At 53.9% G+C, this 22,249-nt stretch overlaps 7 protein-coding genes across 7 annotated transcripts; 3 read left to right on the top strand and 4 right to left on the bottom strand.

Annotated features, from left to right (window-relative positions):
• Positions 1-269: 269 nt before the first annotated feature.
• On the top strand, positions 270-2,598 carry CCOS01_08589 (uncharacterized protein; the record flags this gene model as incomplete). The annotated part of the gene is made up of 6 exons (XM_060456750.1): positions 270-379; positions 428-727; positions 778-1,005; positions 1,064-1,100; positions 1,166-2,184; positions 2,289-2,598. 6 exons carry the CDS (start codon positions 270-272, stop codon positions 2,596-2,598), a joined length of 2,004 nt encoding a protein of 667 aa, XP_060313024.1.
• A 6,182-nt stretch (positions 2,599-8,780) lies between these two features.
• On the bottom strand, positions 8,781-11,720 carry CCOS01_08590 (uncharacterized protein; the record flags this gene model as incomplete). The annotated part of the gene is made up of 3 exons (XM_060456751.1): positions 8,781-8,882; positions 8,938-11,553; positions 11,619-11,720. The coding sequence occupies 3 exons, from the start codon at positions 11,718-11,720 to the stop codon at positions 8,781-8,783; spliced, it is 2,820 nt and encodes a 939-aa protein (XP_060313025.1).
• Positions 11,721-13,127: 1,407 nt separating this feature from the next.
• CCOS01_08591 (uncharacterized protein) lies at positions 13,128-13,385 on the top strand (the record flags this gene model as incomplete). Its single annotated transcript, XM_060456752.1, has 1 exon — positions 13,128-13,385. The coding sequence occupies one exon, from the start codon at positions 13,128-13,130 to the stop codon at positions 13,383-13,385; it is 258 nt and encodes an 85-aa protein (XP_060313026.1).
• Positions 13,386-14,882: 1,497 nt separating this feature from the next.
• Positions 14,883-15,389, bottom strand: CCOS01_08592 (uncharacterized protein; the record flags this gene model as incomplete). The annotated part of the gene is made up of 2 exons (XM_060456753.1): positions 14,883-15,128; positions 15,210-15,389. 2 exons carry the CDS (start codon positions 15,387-15,389, stop codon positions 14,883-14,885), a joined length of 426 nt encoding a protein of 141 aa, XP_060313027.1.
• Positions 15,390-16,181: 792 nt separating this feature from the next.
• Positions 16,182-17,685, bottom strand: CCOS01_08593 (tRNA (Adenine-N(1)-)-methyltransferase; the record flags this gene model as incomplete). The annotated part of the gene is made up of 3 exons (XM_060456754.1): positions 16,182-17,201; positions 17,298-17,533; positions 17,598-17,685. 3 exons carry the CDS (start codon positions 17,683-17,685, stop codon positions 16,182-16,184), a joined length of 1,344 nt encoding a protein of 447 aa, XP_060313028.1.
• A 971-nt stretch (positions 17,686-18,656) lies between these two features.
• Positions 18,657-19,544, top strand: CCOS01_08594 (uncharacterized protein; the record flags this gene model as incomplete). The annotated part of the gene is made up of 1 exon (XM_060456755.1): positions 18,657-19,544. One exon carries the CDS (start codon positions 18,657-18,659, stop codon positions 19,542-19,544), a length of 888 nt encoding a protein of 295 aa, XP_060313029.1.
• A 1,269-nt stretch (positions 19,545-20,813) lies between these two features.
• On the bottom strand, positions 20,814-21,908 carry CCOS01_08595 (uncharacterized protein; the record flags this gene model as incomplete). Its single annotated transcript, XM_060456756.1, has 2 exons — positions 20,814-21,328; positions 21,419-21,908. The coding sequence occupies 2 exons, from the start codon at positions 21,906-21,908 to the stop codon at positions 20,814-20,816; spliced, it is 1,005 nt and encodes a 334-aa protein (XP_060313030.1).
• Positions 21,909-22,249: the final 341 nt, after the last annotated feature.

Raw genomic sequence — 22,249 nt, forward strand, 5'->3', positions numbered from 1 at the left:
ACCAACCTGCTGCCAGTCGCTTACACATCCGTGGACGCATTTGCTCCTTTGCATCGCTTGCCCCGGTCCATCGACACTCTCGCGCAGTATTAAAGTCTAAGTCTTGAGACTAAGCCTTACGTTACTTTCCCAGTAACGATCCTCCACTCGCTATCCATACACGGTCGTCTGTCCGTGTATACTCCCATGTGCGTGTTGCGCCTGCCCATCGTTTCCCGACTTACACTGACACGCATAGTTCTTTCGTTTAGTTCATCCCCGCGCTCACAATGGCCGGTCCTGGTGGTGGTCCTCCCCGCCGCAGTCACACCAAGTCCCGCAAGGGCTGTGAGACTTGCAAACGCCGCCACATCAGATGCGATGAGAACTTTCCCCAATGGTAAGTGCTTCCTGCTCTGTTCCTGAACCGGCAACTAATACAACCCAGCCGCAACTGCACCAAGCACAAGATTCGCTGCCCCTACAACGACATGCCAATGCCCGAGGACAGGTCAACAACGCCCGACAAGCCCGACCTCATGTGGACTCCTGAGGTCGAAGCAGAGATCTCGCAGTGGCAACAGACGGGAATGTTCCCGTTCCCCAACCTCGGCATCTACCCGGCACCGAACCCTCAGTACTTGTCTGTAGAGGATCTCAGATTGATCTATCACGTAGCATCCATCTGCAACGAGTTGGCTACCTTTGATGCCAACGGCTTCACCCTTTGGACACGCCAGATCCCCACGTAAGTAGGAATTCGCCTTTTCTACGTCAAACTGTACTGATCCAAAGTAGCATCATCAAGATCGGAGCGACGAACCCGTATGTCATGCATGCGCTTTTGGCTTTCTCGGCCACGCACATTGCCTTCCTAACCGACTGCCCCCTGGTGGGCAACATGGCGTACGAGCACCGCGGCGTTGCCCTCAAGGGTCTGCAGGAGGCTATTGGCATGTTCGACCGCGAGACGTCGGATGCCGTCTTGGCAGCCTCTCTTGTCCTGTCGTGGCAAGCCACAGATTGGTAGGCAACTGGCAGCAGCCATCCGTTATGCAGTACCGCACTAACGCACAAATTGCAGGCGAAGCTGGACCCAGCTCATGCAAGGAACCTCGTCGGTATGTCGTACACACACAGGAAGCCGCCAGGGTTTGAGAGACGATACTGACTCGCACTCTTTCAGGTCATCGAGGCCATGGACTCCTGGAAGCACGAGTCTCAATTTGGCGACTTCATCGCCGAGAGCTGCACATTCCCAACCGCTCCTGCCTCTCCCAGTCCGGATCACAAGCCGAGCCAGCCACGCAAGGAGGATATTGACGCCTTTAACCGCACCCTGAGCCAGCTACAAAAGGTCGAGGCCCATCTCAAGCACAACAAGGAGGACACCAAGTCAATCCAGCAGTTGATCAGCTTCCTCAAGGGCGCCCGCAAGGTCAGCCCCACGCTGTCCGTCTCCCAGCAGTTTGAGCGCCTTCGTCCCCTGCGGACGTGGCTATTCTGGCTGCCAGTCATGTACCTCAAGCAGACGGGCGGCTCGCCCAGCGCACTCACCATCATTGCCTACTACTACACGGTGGCCCTGATCATGGAGCGTCTGTTCACTGAGATTGGTGCCGCCTACTTTGGCAGTCTGTCCATTGGCCCCGTAGAGGAAATCGCCCGCCGCCTCCTGTCTATCAATATCTCGGCCAACCACGACGGCGACCTGCAGACCCCCCTGACGCTCATGGAGTTCCCCATCGACACGGTCAACGAGTTCCGCTCGAGGATGGGTTGGATCCAGCCCGCGAGAACGCCCTCGTTCCCGCAATTCAACCCTCCCAACTTCTACATGAACGAGCCAGTTCCCCTGCCTCCCGTCAGCGACTCGTATCTGCCGTATGGTCACAACCCTGCCTTCAGCTACAGTGCCGAGTCCCTGCAGATGCTCAATGCCGAGTCGGCGCCGCCCAGCAACGTCTCCCCCTTGGTGCTGTCGTCCCCGTACGTCAACTCGCAGTACCTCAACATCCCCAGCCCCAACTACGGCGGCTACAGCCCGGCATCTTCGACATTTGAGGGCTCCGTTGCCTATAGTGACAACGAGGAGTACGGCTCGTACGAGAGCTATGACATGAGCGGCGTGCCTACCCCCATCGTCGGCGGTTCCCACAACTTTGGCGTCGGGTTCGTCTCTCCCACCACCACCCAGCAGCCCCTGTGGATCTAGAAAGGCCCTGCCCCTCTTCCATGGCACCCTCGATAACCACTACGGCTCAGTACAATTGTCGCTTGGAAAGAATGCCGGATTGACCGCCGCTCAGGATGCCCACCACCCCTACCTACCCGCCACCGGAGGATTCCAACGTCCTAGCATCATCTTCGCTCAACACGTTGCCCCCATCCCCGTTCCTCCATCCCGAACTCTTCGGCATGCTACCCCTTCCCGAGTCACCAGTTCCTCGCGGCATGCCTCTCCCACGTCACCGGCACACACCATCCTCCTCCGTCTCCGTCACGGGCGACTCTCCCATGTCGGTCAGCGCACCCTTCCCACCTCGCAACCAACAGCGAGTGCCATCGACACCGACCTTCCAGTTCAACAGCGAGAAGGGCAAGGAGCGCGAGACATGAGTCTCTTCCCTCGCTCCCTGCTTCCAAATTTCCACCCCACCCTCAAGTTCTTTTCCATTACCATCGTTTGGGACCCCCTTTGATTTCGAAACATCTTTAATAATACCTGCTGCATCGACACAATACGCCAATGTACACTACACTCCTTTCGAGAGAGATCAACCGGTTGATCCGGGGCGCCAGACGCCGCCGCATCGCCACGACTATCCTTTTCAACCACCAACTATATACGACCTCAACGGCGACGCTGCCTCACATTAATCTACGACGACACTCCCTTAATTATCGAAGATGATACCCCCGATCCACCACAAAACCATAGACGTTCCCTACTCTCACCGGCATCGGATGATACCCAGTGCATCACACTCCTTTTTATGACTTGACGACGGAAGAAAAAGCATCTCGAATTATAGAGAGACGGGGGAAGAAAGAAAGATACACTCACACACACTCCTTATGGATCACATCGGCACCTACAACCCAAACTTGCATAGCGATCTGTTTTCGTGTTTGATGCAAAACACACACACAACCCACACTCGGCGTTACAAAGGAGTTTACAACACACCACAGCACAAGGGAAACACTTGGATGGATGGCTCGAAACCTCCAAACTGCATTGGGCGGAGTCACAAGTTTTGCTTTTTTTTTTATCTAACTTTTTACATTGGCCGTTGCCGCGGATAGAGAAGGCTTGCCTCTCGCCGCCAGAATTTTTTTAAACTGTACCGAGGACAAAAAGAGTTTTGGATTTAATGAGTTTTGTTACTGCTTCCTCCATCGGAGAGAAAACAGTGGATGCTTCTTGAGCGTCGGGGATTTTTTTGTAATGAGTTTTTCCATGTGGGTTTAGCTTCAGCTTGAGCTTTGCAGACTTGGCTTTGGGGTCTTTGCTGCCGCCATCTCGCTCTCCTACTGAGCAGGGGATGATAGGGCCTTTTTTCGGTGCGTGGAAGAAATATACAAACCAGTTTGACGACGCGCATTACACTTTTGGGCTTCTCCTTGCAATGTGACACGCACACACTCTCTCTTTCCGCCCTTCTGCCTCTCTTCCTCTCCTTTGCCCGTAAACCATCCTCCGATTTCATTTCATTTATGACATGTCACTAACTGGATCGAGGTAAGATCCAGGTAACCGGGAAATTGAGTGGTTTTTTTGTTACAGCTACGTTTTCTTTTCCCTTCTTCACGAAGCAAGGCGAGGAAAAAAAGCCCGGTAGGAGTATGTATCCGTAGGCATGTACGAAGTACTCCGTAGGGGGGGTGTGTAGTGAGTTCAAATGTGATGAGCGTGATGAGTGTGGAATGAGAGTACCGGATCGATCTTTGATTTAAAATTATGACATGTTACGGCCGACGACGCGGGGGTGTGTATGGTTGGCGTGGTTGGGCTTGGTGGAGGAGCAGGAGGAGCAGGAGGAGTAGCGTAGGAGGCGAATGGTGCGAAGTGACCCGGGGGGGGGGGGGGGGGGGGGGGGGGGGGGGGGGTTGGGGGGGGGGGGGGGGGGGGGGGGGGGGGGGGGGGGGGGGGGGGGGGGGGGGGGGGGGGGGGGGGGGGGGGGGGGGGGGGGGGGGGGATAGGATAGGGATATTTGCTTTTCGTGTTGACGAGTCTAGCGTTTTTCCCATCGTTGGCGTAAAAAGTTTACATGCGGTGTAGTGTGGCAGTGTGTGTTCACTTTGCGTGCTTGCTGCAGCTGGTGTGCTTTCTTTTCTTGATTTTTTTTTTTTTATACAGGCTAGAGCCGTCGGAACCGAACATTTTCTGTAAATTTGTCTCGTCTGCATATCTCCCTATCCCGTACTTTTTTCTTTGTCTGATTTAGGAAAGTCGAATGGGGGACGTTGTCTTCCGCTTGGCCATGCATGCTTCTTTTCGGGGAGGGGTGAGGGTTTTTTTGGTTCGATCCGGATGGGGTGCTCCCTTTCCCCTGCAGTCCGGCGGGCTGAATGGGGTGACCACGACCAGAATGTGAGCTTCTTTGGGTAGTAGAGGGGGATCGTCGTCAGGGTTATAGATTCCCATGCTCGTGTGGTGTTTCTCTTTCTGTACTCCGTAGTAGTAGTGTCTCTGTATCCGTAGCTCTTTTTCCTTGCCAACGCTTGAGTATCTCGTTGCTTTTCCCTTCTTGCTTTGTCTCGATGAGGGGGGACGGGTTTGAGGATGGTTGGGGGACAAGGTTGGGCGTCCCGGGGTCTGATGTACTATCCTACTTTGTAATTATGTGCGGATGTGAATGGGCTAGCTGGCTACCTGTCCAGATGACTGGGTTGTTAGTCCGCTGGATGGCTGGTTGGCTGGTGGGAGAAGGCGGCGGCGGAGAACTGCATATGATCGGCCAAGAAGTGACCTGACGAAGTAAGGCGAAGCGAGGCGAGGCGAGGCCCAGCTGAAGGGGGACTAGATGGGATAGATAGCGGCGGGTATTGAAACAGGGTCAGTCGGGATTTGACGGCACGACGGCACGGGGGTGGGTTGCTGGTGGATGTGGATCCTGGAGTGAAGGGGAGGTGAGTGAATGAGTGGTATACGAGGCTGGAGATTGCGGTAGGACGATAACGGTGGTGATGTCGATGCAAGACATGCAACGGCCGTATAAAGAGGGACGTGGTGATTTGACTAGGCGTGAGAACCATGCCTGCCAGGTAGCAGATAGCATCACCGATGAGGCTGGTCAGTCTCGGCTATTGAAAGGCTTGGGTCTTGGAAGCATCTCGTCTTTCTGAGATTGCTGGTCTACTATACCGTTGAGCTCGTGGGTAGGCAGCTACTTTCCAAAACCATTGAGTCCGGTCCCTCTTCTAGGGAGAGGTTCATGGGCAGATTGGTTGGCTGGCCTAGGCAGATTTTCTCCAGGCGCCAGTGCTCGCGAGATTTGGGTGGCAGGTTCGAGTTGTAGAGGACGTACCTCACTAGGCGACGACCTCATCGTTGCCCTTGTCTTCGGTCTCTTTGAGCTGTCTACGTCGGACTAGAGACTTGGTCCTGGCTGGGCATACTTTCGGGACGGAGGAGATTCCAACTTCTACACGCAACGGATGTTCGAGATAGCTCAGAGAATTTGATAAGTGAATCAATCGAGATGGATTCTATCGTTACTTAGCTCTTGGCGATGCTCCCTCGAGATAGGGGCTCTGCTAACTGGCGGATGAGAAGAAAGGAATCACTTCAGGGGGTTGCTGACTAGCCAGAACTTTCACGTATCCATGCTCATTCCATCAACTGGGTTGGCGAGCGGGATAGACTACCTACACACGGATTGCGTTACAGCCAAGGAGTCAAAATGATATTCGACTCCGCGTAGTATTGCAACGAAAACCGTGACTTCCATGGCTCAGAGCATGGCGCTTCTCTCATCCGGCGCTATTCAGCATAGAGTCACGAGCGAACGGGTCACTCCAGATCACCTCGATGGTGAACAGCAAGTCGTCTGACAGTCAAGTACTAGCTGAGGTGACCACTTCATTCGAGTCGAGTTCAGATGTATGGAAGTTGATAGCATCACTGATTCACCACTTGTGAGGGTGCCTGCAAACAGACTCCCGCCCTTCCATCCCTCAAAGCTTTTGAGCTCACCACTGTAACCGGCCACGAGGCAAGATGCTCTGTCTCTCTTGGTGTATCATGGGTTTTCTGGAGGCTGTGGATAGAAGAAGTGACAGCTGTGTCGAGCACGCTACGCTGCGACCTTGCAGTTGATTACAGTCTCTCTTGAATGAACACCCTACCCGGCATGGTAAGTTGATATGATGGTACGTGTATCTACCTACATATCGAATACAAACAAAATCCTCGAGCTTATCGCTCAACTTATGCGTAAGCCCCGACGCGGGATGACTTGTTGATGCTGGGAAGTCTAGAACGATTGATACTGACGATCGAGCTTCCTCATCCTTCATAATCTGCGGCATTCCAAGACATATCGAACCTTCGATATGACAAAAGATAGAGCGCCAGGCGCTCTATCTTGTCGGTTGCCGATGTATTCGCTTCCGATACACTCCAGTCCGGTAGTGTTTATAGACACCGAAGTCTGATTTACCTTAGTAAATGCTCTTGAGAGTATGGTGAAGACATTTCGCAGCCCTAAATGACCTATGCTGAGATGGCCGAGGAGAAGAGGCGAGGAGAAGATGGACGAGATCTCACGCCTGAAGGCAAGTCTTGGCGGAGGACGAACCAGGTGACACGCTCTACCACCATATCTCACATCTCTAGGTGACGGGAGCTGTATATTCAAGGCACTAGGCCTACATTGGGCACGAAACGAACTTCAGTTTGACGACTTTTGAGGGGGGGGGGGGGGGGGAGGCCACATGGATGAAATTCGAATTGCTTGTGGCGACTGGAGTCGGAGAAGATTGATGCAGAACGAGACGAGAATTGCAATGATTGAATTGGAGTGAATACGGCTTTGAGCCTTCGCAGACACGACTTTGGAGTTGTCTACAACCGTGGGCTGATGCTGTAGTCCATCCCGGGGCGCACCCTCTTACGACTCAGGAAAGGCTGCTTTTTTATCGTTGGCGACTTTCCAAGTTCGATATAAATCACCCGTAGCTTGAGGAATCGAGAACTTTTTCTTCTTGCCTGGCCTTCAAGACTTCTATCTCGTCTTCCAGACAGCTCGGGGATCGCTCACTGCCTGATTCGGCAGCGAAGAGTGAGTCACGAGGGCTGAAGTACTCTTGTCTAGCCGGCGGGGAGGTAGACAACACCCCCTTCATTGAGCTTCATATCGATAAGTACAATCGAAACTCACCCTCCCAGTGCCAATCGCCCGTCTGGGGGGTATTCAAAACCGTATACCCAAGAAGCCAACATCGAACAAAGAAGGCGCAAACCGTCTTTGGCTCTATGATCGATAAATTGCGTCAAAGTCTTGAAACATCCCGAAAAGAGTTACACCAACGCGGCATACTACTAGGAGAGACTAATGGCGCATCATGTCATCTGTGTCCGGCGCCGAACAAAATCCCAACGATCGCAGCCTGTCTTTATATACGCCGTTCTGCCCTCCCGCCTGCAACACTAAAGCTATGCGCAGAGCCTGCGATAGGGGTCCTATCCTCGAACCAGCAGTACTCAAGCTCTCGTCAATGCCGAGTACCCATCCATTAAAGGTCGACCTCTTCGCGCAACACACAAAACCGAACGCATGCGGCATTTCATAGACAGCGCTCCTAGTCACCGACGCAGCTGCCTTCAGTGGCCGAGACCGATCACACACTACCTTTCCAACAAGAGAACTGACATCCCAAGTCACCACAATCAAACTCCCACCAAGACCGAAGATACCAAAAACTTGAATTCCGCGCGGCGCGGTGCCCCATGGGGCCAGTCGGGGGTTATAAAAACCTCCTATGCTAAAGCTATCTATCTACCCTATCTACCTATCTACGACGGTTAAAGCCCCATTTTGGTGTGTGTTTTGCATGCATCATGACGCCTTCGCTTTCCATTTCCAATACTGGCAGAGCTGTGTGTTTTTCCTTGCGCACGTGTTGGTGTTGTCTTTGTGCGTTCAACCTCCAACCCCTCTCCCCGAGTGTTGGTTCACTTCCAAATGTTGCTTTTGTGAAAACACATAATGAGCTCCTTCCAGCAAGCTTTGAGAGCTTGTCCAGTTCCCCAGGCGCTGCGCCCAGTTACCGAATGTTCCCAACTACCTTGACCCTTCCACCACGAGCCATAAACAAGATAGCTCGTGTACCAAAGAAAAGAAGAGCGTCTCTCGTCTCCAAGTTGCTCTGCCCATAAACACCCCGTCACATGATGCTGGCCCCGTCGGTATGCTGCGTGGAAGAAAAAGATGAAAAATAAACGATCCGTCTCGGCTGCTGCCCCCGATCACTTGTGTCGCAGGAGAAAAGTTGATTGCCAGGTGTGTTTGTATCACTTCGTAACTCCGTCGCATTCTTTCTTTCGACTTGATCTTCTCTTGCGACCCAACTACAAGCCTGTTTTGCTCTCTTGATATGTTTCTTCCTCTGCCTCTCTGTTCTGCTCTCTTTCTTCCAAAAAAGCATCGTCATTACTCATTTGTAAAGGACGCCTCGGTGGTATTTTCCTCCCCAAGTCATATCATGAAAGATCGCTCAATATTGGGCCCTTTTTCTTCGTGTTCAACGTCGTCTTCATACGCAAACGCTCAAACTGCGTCCACATGCTCTCGTCATGTAGAGTAGTACTTGCGGAGTTCTGTCTGATCCTCAGGCCGCATTTGGTTCACAAAGTCGTTGAACTGAGGAATCATTTCCCGGTACATGGTAATAACCTAGGATACGTCAGTAAATATCGCTACGTGTGGGAGGGGGGGTAGAGATGCTGACCTTCTGGAAGTGCTGGTGCAGTTCGGCCTTGATTGGGTTCCTCAAAGCAATGTCCTTGTACCTTGCAATGGCAACGAAGAGCTGGGGAAGCGCCTTCTCCATGGCCTGGGGGTTCTGTCCAACGACCAGGGTAAAGCCCTTGAAGGCAGTGGCCTTCTCTTCCAGGAACTCGACGTGCTCTATAGCCGAGAGGAAGTCCTCGGCAAAAGTTGGCAGTTGAGGGGCTAGGACTTCAGAATTGTGAATGCCGAGGCGACCGAGAGCAATGGCTGCGTTCTCGCTGACGGCGTTCTGAACACCAGGGTTCGAGACGATCTCGACCAAACGCTGCAGGAGTTCGGGGACAAAAGGTGAGATTGCACTGCTGTTGACCATGACGATCTCGCCAGCAGACCAGCATGCATTGTTAACAACGCTGAAGCCACTGTCAATCTCCTCGTCGAGAATGTTGTCGAGATCCAGCTGCTTCAGCAAGATGGGGAAAATTGCGTTCAGGTGCTTCTCAAGCTGGGGAAAGACGTATTTCGCGCAATCTCCCAGCAGAGCGTAAGCTGATTGCCGGACATCGTCCTGGGGATCCTCGAGACAGAAACCGAGAAGCTCGAAATATGTTCCCTCTGAGCCCCTGACTAGCTCCTGCTTCTTGTCCTCCTCTAGAGACTGGATAATAGCACTCAACAGGTCGAGACTGGTGACGAGAAAGTCCTTGTCTGGGGAGTCGAGTGTTGGGTTGTTAGTGGCCTGCAGACTTTGCTCGAGGTTCGTGTGGATAATGTTGACGCATCGTACGAAAATAGGCTGCGCATAAGGGGTGAAGGCAGAGCCCAGCGCCATGGCAACGTAGGAGAGACACTCTAGCAGGGGGAAGAGCTCGCGCGAATCGTCGCTGACCTTTTGGTAGCGTTCAATCAAGGCCGGCATCAGTAGGCTCATAGCGTCCGGCTGAGCAATAACGGGACCAATATTCTCCGCCAAGGTCTGAACGCAGTCGTACAGGATGTACATGTTTCTGTCCTTGTACCGGGCAAAACACTGGACGAACTGCTGCAGAATAGGGATGCAATAGGGCTCGAGAACCTTTCCGGACTTCTCTTCAAGGTTGGCAAAAGCGGATGCCGCAGCTTCTTGGACCTTCTTGTTCTTGTCGAGCATCTTGCGGAGGATGCCTTCCATCATGGGCTCAAAGTAGGTGACCTTTTGGTTCTGGTCGAGGTTCGCGGCCCACTGTGAGTAGCGGCCGAGCGTCCAGCAGGTAATCTGCCTGACAATGGGCTCGTCGTCTCCGAGAAGTGAGAGGAGGTAGGGGACAAGCTCCGGCAGGTGGGGAGTAACGGCGTTGATGGTTCCCTCAGCGACTGCGCCAAGAGCGAGGACAGCAGCCTCTCTGTATTGCCACTCTTCGTGCTTGAGGTTGCTCGTCAGGTACGGGAGAATCGCAGTGAAGACGGGATCGGAAAAGTCACGCGCAAAGACGTCGAGAGCAGCGGCGGAGCACTTGCGGATAGTCCAGCGTTCGTCGGGGTTCTCGTCGCCATCGTCAAGGTCGTCAATCTCGCCCTCTTCCAGATCATCGTCCATGCTAGCCAGCTTCTCGTAGGCATTTCCGTTCTGGGCGGTATCGGCTGAGGCCTCGCCACCCTTACCCCTGGCCGCCGACTTCTTGGCGAATTGAGGCTTGATGTCCTCCTCACGGTCTTCTTCTTCCTCGTCGTCTGATGCACCACCGAGAAGGGCAATATCCTCCCCACTGTAGACCATGCACTCCAGCAACACGGGGATGATCTTGTCGAGGTAGGGCGTCAGGGAGCGCCACAGGTCCTCATGCTCGCCAACAGCCAGCCAGAATTCGGCGGCTTCGCACGCCAGATCTTCGTCATCACTCTTCTGTTGGGTGATGATGTAGTCGACGAGGCCGGCAATGTGGGGCTGCAGCTTGTCGGGACGGGTCTCGACCAGCTGGACGAAGGCGTGGCACACCTGGCGGCGCACATCGGGGTGCTGGTCGCCAGCCAGGATGAAGAGGTGGTTGAGGAGGCTGTCGATGTTGTTGAGCATGGCCTGAGACTTGCGCGGGGTGAAGACGTTGATGGCAGTCAGGGCCTTTGCGCGGACCTTGGGCAGCTCGCTCTTAGTAGCCTCGATAAACTTGGGAAGCAAAAAGTTCAGAGGGCGTTGACCATTGTGCTCGCGCTCCAAAACCTTGACGTTGTCCTCGCAAATCTTGGCCATAGCGGACATGGCGCCCTCCTGGCCTTCGTTGGAAACCTGACCGTTCTCGTTGGAAATGAGGCTGAGCAGCTGGGGAAGCAATTCAGGCCAGCTCAAGATACCACCTCTCCTGATGATCTCGGTCGCGATGTTGCCGGCGTAGTTGCGGACTTGGGAGTTCTTGTCTTGGATACCGAGGGGAACGGCCATCTTGATGAGGGCCAAGCTGTTCTCGGGGATCTGCTTGTAACTGGTGCGCACGTTGTTCTTCAGCATGATGGCGGCGGCAGAGCGCACGAGGTGGAAGTCTTGGGCTGAGCATTGTACACCCTGGGGAGGATCAGCTCTGGAGAAGAGGTAGGCGAGGTAGTTGTTGAAGTCGGGAGAGGCCTTGGCCTGCGTGAGCATCTGCGCATCAATGGCGGTTAGCAAGGGTCGCAATGGGCGAAGGGAACGAATGGTGGGCAACTCACGATCTCTGCCTGCTTCTGCGCATTCTTGTCGAATCCGCTGAGCGAGTCCTTGAGGCAAGCAGCCAGCTGGCTCAAGGACTCTGGGGTCGGCTGCCAGGCCATGACTGGCGCCTTTCTGGGGGTAGTTTGGAAAAAGAGATGTTAGACCAAAGCTGGCGACTTGTGAGGTGGTCGAGAATCGGGGGAGGATTCGAGCGACGGAGCGATGGTGTGAGGTCGATCGGTCGGGTGGTTGTCGAGCACGGCGGGAGGGTAGAGAGGGGCAGTCGTTGAAGTTGTTCGGCCAGGGCCACGGTCAGTAGTGAGGGCAGTGGGCGTTGACATTGGCGACTGGCAACACACTGACTGGCGAAATGGTGGGGTCGGCCTGTCAGCTTTTTTTTCGCGATAACTATGGTGCGGCGGAGTAGCGGGTAATAGGTAAGGTACCTCTGCACGAGACCGCCTCCTAACGGTACCTTGGATATGGTATTTTGAGCGGACGGAGAAGGGCCAATGCGACTCAGGAGAAGGTACCTTGGGCAGAGGTGGGATCAGTGAAGGTCCCCGGTCCAGGAAGCACAGAGTCGCAGCGCTAGTGGTCCGTCGTAGCGCATCTGGGCCCGTACCGTGGACGGTACGCCGTAATAAGGTCAGGTAGTCGTAGCGAGGGCACGCCGCACTGCAGCTTTCATCTCAGTATCATGTTACCTTTACGCAAAGACAGCTAAGGTATCTATACAGTAAGGTAGGTGCGTTGGCCCCCAAATGGCCTGCTTTCTGTGGGCGAGATGACGGGTTTGAGGCGTCTGTTTTCCGTTCGAATGACCTGAGCAGGTGAGGCAGGCAAGGAAGGTGGTCAGGAGGGCAGATGCACATGTGCGAGTGAGAAGTACAGCAAGTACTAATTTTAGCCGTGCCGTGTCGTCTTCTCTCTCTGAGGTCTGTCCATCCCAACAGTCGTGGCGATGAATATACAAAAGTTTAATGTGCTGAGCTGTCATCTGTGTATCAGTGTCGTGTAGAAGAACATGTGTGTATCGATTGCCTGCCCTCTCCTCTCTAACCACGAGCCTCTTTCCTCGTTGTCTCCAGCAATCAGGCAGATATATATATGTCACTGTATGTACGGGTACCTGTTCACCACTCGATAACGGGAAAGCAGGCTGTGAATGGGGTTGGGGTTTTGGGGCAGAAGCCATAGGAGGAGTCCGATGGGATGAATAGGTGGAAACGTCTAAAATGGCAGGCAGTTAGAAAACCGGGAAAACGATACGGTAAGGGATGGGAACTCAAGACGGTTGCAGACGGCAAAGTAAATGTGTAAAATGGAGGGTGGTCCGTCCTGCTGGTCGGTCCTTCCGCCGATGTAGGATGTGTGTCGGTCTCACACTCCGTCCAGTCCAGGTACTTGTGGTCCTTCCACAAGCTGCACTGCTGCCCACCATGAGGAGAAAAAATCTTGAGCTCATGGAACTGTGGACGAATGGAGTTCCGTCTTCCTCTCGCAGACTGCAGTACCTTTACTTTATGGCCCGTGCTTTTTCCTACCCCTCGTTCCTCCTGCGTCGACCAGATGGGGCAGGCACGGCAGGCTCTCCCCCACCACGCCATGTCGATAAAGTCTGTCGCTCCTGCCAGGGTTCACTTTTATCTCAGACAGCACGTGGGTCACGCTTGCTCTTGCCGTTGTGCCTCAGCGCTGGAATTCGAAAGAAAGTTTCCAACATCTTCGATTTGCCGCCTCGTAAGCACGCCAACTCCAGTCCAGCATTGGGGTCGAGTTGAAAGTCTTGAACTAGTGGATGATCTTCTCAGGGTAGAATCTGGGACAACTGACTTGGAACACGCGAAAGAAGAGACCTTGACCGACCCCTGCAACTGTCAACTAACCCCTTGAGAACGAGCACTTGCTTGCATCTTTTCTCTCTTTTTGACGTTGCCAGAAATGCGGTGGGACCCCACAAACGTCGCACAGGCCTCAGAAAACATTAATTCGTGCACACCGCAAGTGACAATATCCTCCCATAGCCATTCGTATACTGTAGACACTTCCTATCCCCTCGACAACTCTAGATCTGTTGAATCCTTAGATGGGGAAAAGGAGGCGAGGATCAAACCCCGAGGGTTCAACCTGAAGTCGCAAGGGGTATTCCGCCCCCTACCCGCCCCCCTTTCTTTGGAAGGTGGACTTTACAATGACAACTCTCTCTCTGCGTCTGGCAGGGCGGGATTCATCAACCCAAAATTCTGAGCCGCACGTTCCCAGTCTTCTTGCCTTCGCGAGTCATCACCGTTAAGTCGCCGGCTCAGCGAAGGTGGTTGCTTTATCACTCGAGGCCCCCCAGTTCAAGGTATTACGTGCAGATCCTGTGACGCCCGTCAGAGCGCTTCCCGTACCTCAACTCTACGGGAGTGTTCTTCTGTAAGATAAAGAGAAAGAGAAAGAAGGAGGGAAGAGGTTAAACAAAAAAATTCATGAGCCGAACTTCTACCACGAAACAGGACAAAACAATCTTAAATGAGAACCATGTGGCCGAAATCAACGGACGACTACAAGCTCAGATTGCTCGGGCACGTCTTAGCCACGTTCTAGACTCGGAGAGCGACCACCTTCCAGAGATTCCAGAAGAAAGTCAAAACGTCGAACCACGAGAAGCAGCAATTGTGAGATCAGTTTTCAGAACATTCGTAGGTTCCAGAACGCCATAGTCTCCTACGTCGCATACCAAACTCCATCCAGATCACTTGCATTATTTGCACACACTGTCATAGCGGCTTCGAGCGCAGCCTCGTAGAAGAACTAGAGATGGCGGTCCTTGTTGTCTATGACGTTGGGTCCATCGCTGTCGTCCCCTTAACATTCGTCGCGCCGTACAAACTTCTCACCGGTTCGTGATGATGCGCTTCTCCCTCCCTCGCCTCTCGCACAGTCAGCCCGGCAACCCCGTATGCGAAGCCGAACGGCCCGAAGCCACATGTGGGACATCACCCCTCGGTCCGCTGCGTCCAGACCCCGGGCCCCCCTCGTGAGCCCGGCACGCCGCATGTCCAACATCCCCAAGCCTTTGTATGACTGTCACCCAATCCGCTTCAGGAAGTCGCAAGCAGCGAGGGCCTCACCCCTGTTCGCTCCCGCTCCCGCTCCCTCCAGAGATCGCAAGTGGCGGCCGATGAAATACGGTCAACAAAGGGCGGGAGATTTGGAACTTTGCGACGTAAGTCTGTAGAGCAGAAGCCCCCTTACGCCATAATATCGCTACTGAGAGTTGGGTGCGTGTGTGTTCAAGCACCGTTGACCAAGGGCTCTCCCTTGAGTTTTGCCGTGACGACGTCGACGATGGCCCGGAACGCCTCCATCTCCTCCTCCACCGAGAGGCTCATAGCCGCGCCGCCCAGGTTGATGGAGCAGCCTACGTAAACGGGCATGTTGGACCTCTTGGCTAGCAGCTTGGCCATCCTCGTTGTGAACTCCAGCGTCGACTCCACAGAGTAAATGGCAGTTGAGATGGGCTGAGCCGGCTCAAGTCTCTTTGTTTGTGTGTCAGTGAAAAAAAAGCTTGTATTGGTAGATTTGCCATTTGCTTTGGTGGCATGTGGGAGGGAACATACGTTTGGTAGTGCGTATACGAACGAGCCAAGTGCCGCTAGCCCCGACTGTTCGTCTTGCGTCACTGAGGTCAGAAAGAGGGTTGCCACCTTGGCCTTGGTGCTGAGGTGAATGTGGATGCGGGTGTCGAGGGAGTGGGGCAGCGGAATCGAGAGCTGCGTGACGGTGCCCGTAGAAGCCATTTTGCAAGCTTTTAAGTGAGGTTGGATTCAGCTGGGTGAGAAATGTTGCTTAAAGTTCATCGAGTGAGGTTGGAGATGTAAACGCTATGGAGTGTGGAGTAGAGGGATTGGTGCCGAAAAGCGCATGCGCACTGTGTTTGTACTGTGATCTCCAACACCATCATGTAAAACCCTGGATATTCGGGATGTTTACTTTGCAACGCCATATTGTGTTCCTAGATGCGTTGGGAACCTCGTTTAAAATGCCTCATTATATTCGTCGTTCATGGAGGAGTAGATAAAATATGGGATCTCTAGTTATCGTGTATTGGATCAGGCCCACGATACACTGAGAGGTCGCAAGCACTCTGATCGCGATATAATCAACTTGGCATCTCCAAGCTGTCACATACGACCATACCCATTGGAAAACTCGGGATCCCGTCCGCTCTCCCATAGATAAGCCAGTGAGGGCCGGATTAGTAGTTGGGTCGGTGACGACCAGCGAATACCTGGTGTTGTATGTTTTTGTTTTGCTTTGGATGACCTTCTACTATTGAAGACGGAGGTGAGAACCTAAGGGATCAGCTTATTTCCGCTAGACGTCCGGATCTCAGTGGGGTGGCCTCTCTTTTTCTCAGGTATACATGTTTGTTGTCCCTATGTGACTCTTCTCTATGGGGTTTAGGATGGCGCCTAAACGTACACAGCTATAATACAAGTATCCTACAGGAGGAACGGGAAAAGGCGATCTGAACACCTGGGAAGCTCGCCCTCTCCCCCTCCATTGCTTCACCGTTGATGACTCTTCCCTTATGAGCTTATTGTCGTTTCCTTTTCAAGCAATACCTCAGTCTCGGGGACAGATGTAGTCTCAGAAATAGCTACACCCTCGTCCACGCTCTCCTCTAGCTTGGCAGCTGTCGGAGGCAGCTTTGTAAACACCGCAACAAAGCCGCCCCCGACCACTCGCGATCCGACCTTGGGCCGACAAACGATCCCCCTCGCCGCCGCACCCGTCTCGCCCCTCTCAATCGCCTTGCGAATATTCACAACCTTGACGTCCCAGTTCCGACCGCCCGTGCCGTCCTGGAACATGTCATCGCCCGACGTCGACGTCTGCAGCTCTACGACGCGGTCCTGCACCAGCGGTTGCTCCGTGTCCTTGGCCCAGACGACAAAGTCGAGGATCTGCGTGATGGACGGGAAGAAGATGACGACCTTCCCGTCGGGCTGGAGGGCCTTGACGGCCAACTCGGCGTAGTCCTGCGAAGCCGGGAGGTCGAGGATCACGTGCGAGAGGAACGCCTCGCCTCCGTTCTGAGCGAGGCGCGAGGCGAGGTACGATCGGATCGTGCAGACGTGGAAGTCGACGTCGGAGAGGTACAGGCCCCTCTTGAAGTGCCGAACGAGGCCGTGCGCCCTCCGGCTCGATGTCGGGTTGACGTCCAAGGTGTGGAGGATCGCCCTGCGACTCGACAGGTGCTCCTTGTACAGCGCCGCGAGTTCCGGGTCTTCGATATCGAGGGCGTGCGGTACTGCCTTGTGTACCTCCTTCTCCCCCTCCTCCTCCGCTACCTCATCTGACGCGACCTCCTTCCGGAGCGTGTTTCTCGCGTACGGTGCTGTACAAAGTGCGTCACGGAGGCGTGGCGGCAAGGGCGGGTTGGCACCGTGTATCGCGCGCGCGAGATGCAGCGTCAGCGCGCCCATGCCCGTGCCGGCCTCGAAGATCTCGACGGGCGGGCCGGCGTCAAAGTCCGGGTCTTCACCAGGCACGGGAAGATTCAGGTCGAGGAAGGACACAATGAGGTTGGCGTCCTGGGGGTAGATCTAACCCAAGGGTTGCCGCATGGCGCGTTTCAGTCTTTGTCGGCCAATTTGCTTGTTCCTTAATATTTCATGTCCTGGGAAGAAGTCGTTTCATACCGGAGTCGCCACGCGCGGGGAGTTGGCGACGTATTGCCCGAGCGACGCCTCGAGGAGTCGCACATTGCGGCCGCCGCTGTCCTTGATCGAGTCGAGATAGGACTTGCCAATGATGTCGGAGGCGTTGACTTTGCTACCGTAGGAAAGCTTGATCGCCGCGTTCGTTCGGAGAGGAGGCGAGAGGTGGAATTTGGGCTCTTTGGTCCCTCGTTGGCGTAGGATTACTACATCGTGCTCTACGCAGGGGGTTAGTTGATGTACCTAGGATGGAGTGAAGATGGGGTTTGGAAGGAGGCGCACCTCTGATAGCGTGGCTGGAGCTGTAGGCGCGGCACAACGACGGTTTGGTTCGCCTGAAAAGACTCAATGGCATGCGTCTCGATAGCATGGTGATGAAGATGCTTTCCGCGATCTTCTTATTGTCGGAACGAGCTTGCAGGGGTTTGGGGAAACTCCTGTATCAAATTTGCATTGATGAATATGATTTTCTTGTCGCATAGAGTGGGGCAGATATCTATGTAGCCGTATCTTAATTCGACCTCACTCAACCTCCAGATAGCACCCAAATTATCCATCGCCTTGGTCTTACTTCACCGTGGCCACTGGTTCTGGAAATGCATGCCATTTTGAGACTCCAAATCACTGCCTTTCCCATATATAGAGAGAATAGAAGATCTAACCGTCACGACATTCACGTTCGTTATCAACGTCTGACCCAAGGTCCGGATCCCCGTGGTAGAGTTCCTTCACGTTCCATCTCAGCGTTTGCAGCGTCTTATGTCCCAATTCCTCCCTCTCCCGCTTTTTCTATCAGAATCTCGGTCTAGACGATACTAAATCTACACATTCTAGCTCTGCATCTTCACAGAAGCCGGGCAGGCGTTGACAACGGTCCAAATATCTCAGCCTCGGGAGTGCAACATCCCCTTCTTTGGCCCCACTGGCTATGTGAAGATGAGCGCTGTCATACCCAGCACAGAGAGTCAGATGTGTGGTATTGTCTATCGCCAGTACCCAGAATTGAAGTTGAAGACATGAACCAAATCATGGGCCAAACACTAACATCGAGGTGTTCGCAATGCAATCGGAGATGCCAGGGACGGTAGCTCGTTCACCTTTTAGATGTACATACTCCCCTTTCTCATGTGACAGTTCGACCCCTTCGGCCAAATCCAAGATGCCTGATGGAGATAAAGTCCTCCTATCTTTTATATAGTCAGGTTTTCTCCCTGTAGCACTCCGATTCTCTTACTTCTCATCTAACCCCTTTTTTCATCTTCACTCGATCATTCCATTCTCTTTTCTTGTCTTAACCGGTCAATACATCTACGACGCCATCTGCCACTCTAATCCATTACAATGGCCACACAACACAACGCATGCGTCGACTTCAGAATGGGCAGCCTCCAAAATGCCCTGGCATACACCCCGCAGCCGTCGGGAGACTTTCCGTCTCCCAGGGCTGCGGAAGCGACAGACTGGCTGGCCCACATTCTCTCAGAGAATGAGTCGGGACAGTTCATGAGCCCGGCAACGCGAACCCGCGCTGAGAGACTTCATCACCTCTGTGCCGAGTCCGTCTACTGGCCTATTTCAGATCTGATGAACCCTGCCCTGGACGCAGTCAAATACGGCCGCCATGAGATTGAGTCCCTCATCCGCATTGACGGACGGCATAAAGCAGCGGGTCTGAAGTGGAAATGCATGGCCAAGGACTACATCGTCACGCGTTACGCCCCATACTCGAAGGAGATCGAGAACAAGCGCCGGACGATGGAGAGTCAGACATGGAGACAACTCTTCAACGGCCGCAAATCAGTCGGTCCCATCATCAAGTGTCCCTACGAGACCTCGGCCGTCTTCGCCGTCATGGACTGGGTCGACATTGACCGTATTCTCGACTTTGAGACGCGCGAGAACTCACGATGGACCGAGTATCCGGGCATCTCAGCTTTCGTCGACTTCTCGACGAAGATTCCGGGTAGACAGCCCCCGTCGAAGTTGACCAGCTACGTGGAAAACGTAGCCAAGGCGCACGGCGACTTGAATTGGAGAAAGGTGCGGAAGTTCATCAAGATGTACATCGCGGAGCAATATCCGGCGTCTCCCAACTTGTACACGGAGACCGATTGGTTCGAAAACAGGTTGCCGTTTTCCGATGTTCCCGACACGCGATACGGGATCCAGAAGAAGGCTTCGAGTCCATCGAGCGGCATGTTCGAGACCTCGGAAGAGGTCCAATGGTAGAGACGCTTCGACGAGGACTCCCCAGCTCTGTCGGAATGGACTCCGAAGTGCTGCTCTGACTATAAGGTTCTGGCGATTCGGGCGATGGCTGCCTTTGAGGCTTGAGTCAATTGGCTATGTACGTCGACTTTAGGTCCGGTCTCCGTTCTGTAGTTCGTTCGGTGTCAAACTTGGAAGACGATTGCAGACTACGAGTTGTGTTTGTGTTGTTCGGGTCATCTTCAAAGTTTACACTTGGACAATCTGTCACTAAGAGGGCTTAGAGTTATCTAGTTTTCTCTTGTCGTTACTGTTGATAGAATTACTTTCGTGAACACTGATCGTACTCTCGACCGCCATTTTCGAAGTTCAACGAGCAGTCAGCCTTACTTTCGACGTGTTGTGCTAACAAGTCGCAACCACATATCCGGTCTCCGATTTGACGGCCTAGTAGCTTGTCGTCAGCCTTCCCTTACATATTTATGTTTTCAGCAAGATGAGAAAAGCCTTGGAATGGAAGTTTGCGAAGCGGAGGGTAATGATTTCATCCCTTTTGTAGAAAACAAATTTGCGACGTGCGTCAACAGCCCATACCCCTGCGATCCAATTACACATGTGTGGAAGTGGCCGGTCTTCGATCGATTTCACTTCGTCCATGGTAGTTTCTGGTGATTGGTGGCGTGATATGAAGAAGGACATGACAGCGGAGACTAGTTATCTGGACGATGACGAGGACCTTTCGTCTGGTGTCTTACACTTGAGATGATTCGAGATCGTACGAAGGCCGGCTATGGATAGCAATGCCATCATTGCACAGTCTCCTCCACCGAAACATAGATGAATAATGGTGCAACGATGGAAATCCTTATGATGGAAGCACTTACGATGGGAACACTTACGATGGGAACACTTGCAATGGAATCACTCACGGGGGCGTAAACCATATCGAGTAACAAGGAGCTGGGGGGTAGGGGTAGTGGAAGGTAGGCACCGCCCATAGTCTCCCCTATAGTGGTAGACGCACATGATCAAGTTTGCACAGTTTCAGCTGCGATTCGTGGGAATATTCTCATTCGGTCACTACCCTTAGACAAGATACCACTGCGTTCATCCACCATGGCCGCGACCAGATTATGAACAAAGTCGATCCTTCCATCCTCCGTCCTTCTGCAGGCCATCTGTCATACCCATCCATTTCAACGTAGAATCCAGAGCGAACCAAAACTACCACATCAATTCCATCCAGTGTTGATTGCTAGCCTGCTCTCTTTCTCCAACATCGTGATCGACTTAGTAGTAGCCCATGCCAGGTCCCGGCTGCGCTCCATGATGATGGTGATGGTGCTGAGGCGCAGGGTAGAAGGTGCCCGCGGTACCTCCATGGACGACCGCCTGGCCCATTCCTCCTCCTCCTCCCATCATACAGGCTCCCTGCGAAGCCATCGGGACGAAGGTTCCAGGACCGTGGTTGCCAGTACAGCAACCACCACCACCCTGGGAAGCGGGAGGAGGACCTCCAGGCGCCGCCATGCAGACGGTCGGCATGTGCGCCTGCTCTCGGATAAGGTAGGTACCAGCGGCGGCAGGAGGAACCGACATCGGGCGGGCAGCGATCGGGGTGGCGGCAGCGGCGGCAGCCGTAGCGATGGTAGCCGGAGCGACGTCCTGGGCGCGGGCGCGCTCGTGCTCGTACTTCTTGAAGTAGAAGGCGTACTGCTTATCCATCAAACCGCGGTCGAAGAAGTGGATCTGGCCGTACGTGTAGTCAAAAGGGTACTTGCGCTCCTCGTGACTGTGAGCCTTGTCTGCGAAGAAGTTCGAATGTCAGCAACGGTTTTTCCTCCCTACTTCAACGACTAGTCCTCTCTTCCAAAAACAACAATAGGTAGACCTACCCATAAGCTTCCACAAGCCCTCAAGCTTGAGCCAGTCGCTCGCCTCGAGACTGATGCGGACTTTGCCCTGGCCCGCAAAGTGGCGGTAGACGTGCTCCTTGGCCTCCTGCGCCTTGTCGTAGAGCAGGGCGACAGTCGCGTCGGGCCACTTGGCCACAATGTCAGCGAGGACGCGGTCCTCGAGAATATCGTACTCGCCGGGTCCCAGGCCCCATCTGGACAGCACCTCGTCCCGCTGTCCCTCTCTCATCCACCTCTGGAGGTTTCTGTCGAGGTCTCCCACAGAGACCCAAGGCTCGGGGGCGGGGTCGGGGACGGGGGAGCGAACACGTCCCATGGCGAAATCATCGCGAGCGGACCACGGGGCGGGAATGCGATGCGTTCGATCCTGCTGGACACGTCCATGTCCACGGCCACCGCGATCGCGCTGGTCTCGGCCGTTGGCTTGAGCCTTTTTGCCGGTGGGCTGCTCTGATTTGACTCTACCCATCGTTGCAGAGTGTGGATGGGCAGGTAAGTATGGCGGTGTTGAGTGGTGGAAGTGAAAGGTGAGTTGACCTGGAAAGAGCTAGATCAAATAGCCCATCTGGTGGTGAAAGAGGGCTGAATATGTGTTCCATTACGGGGAAGTAGGGTGAAAACAATAGGGTTGTCGAGCCGACCCTGGATGAAGGGTGAAAATAGCAGCTCTCGCTTTCCGGGCCGCTCACCAATGTCGAGGCTAAAAGGACTCGGATAGACGATAGATCGACAGCCTGTCTATGATCAACAAGGCTGCGATAGTGACTTGCCATGTAGCACTAGATAGGGCCGGGGAACAGGCGTGGGCGC

Source organism: Colletotrichum costaricense (genome assembly GCF_030867565.1).
Source record: "Colletotrichum costaricense strain IMI 309622 chromosome Unknown Scaffold_8.1, whole genome shotgun sequence".
NCBI classification, from domain to species: domain Eukaryota; kingdom Fungi; phylum Ascomycota; class Sordariomycetes; order Glomerellales; family Glomerellaceae; genus Colletotrichum; species Colletotrichum costaricense.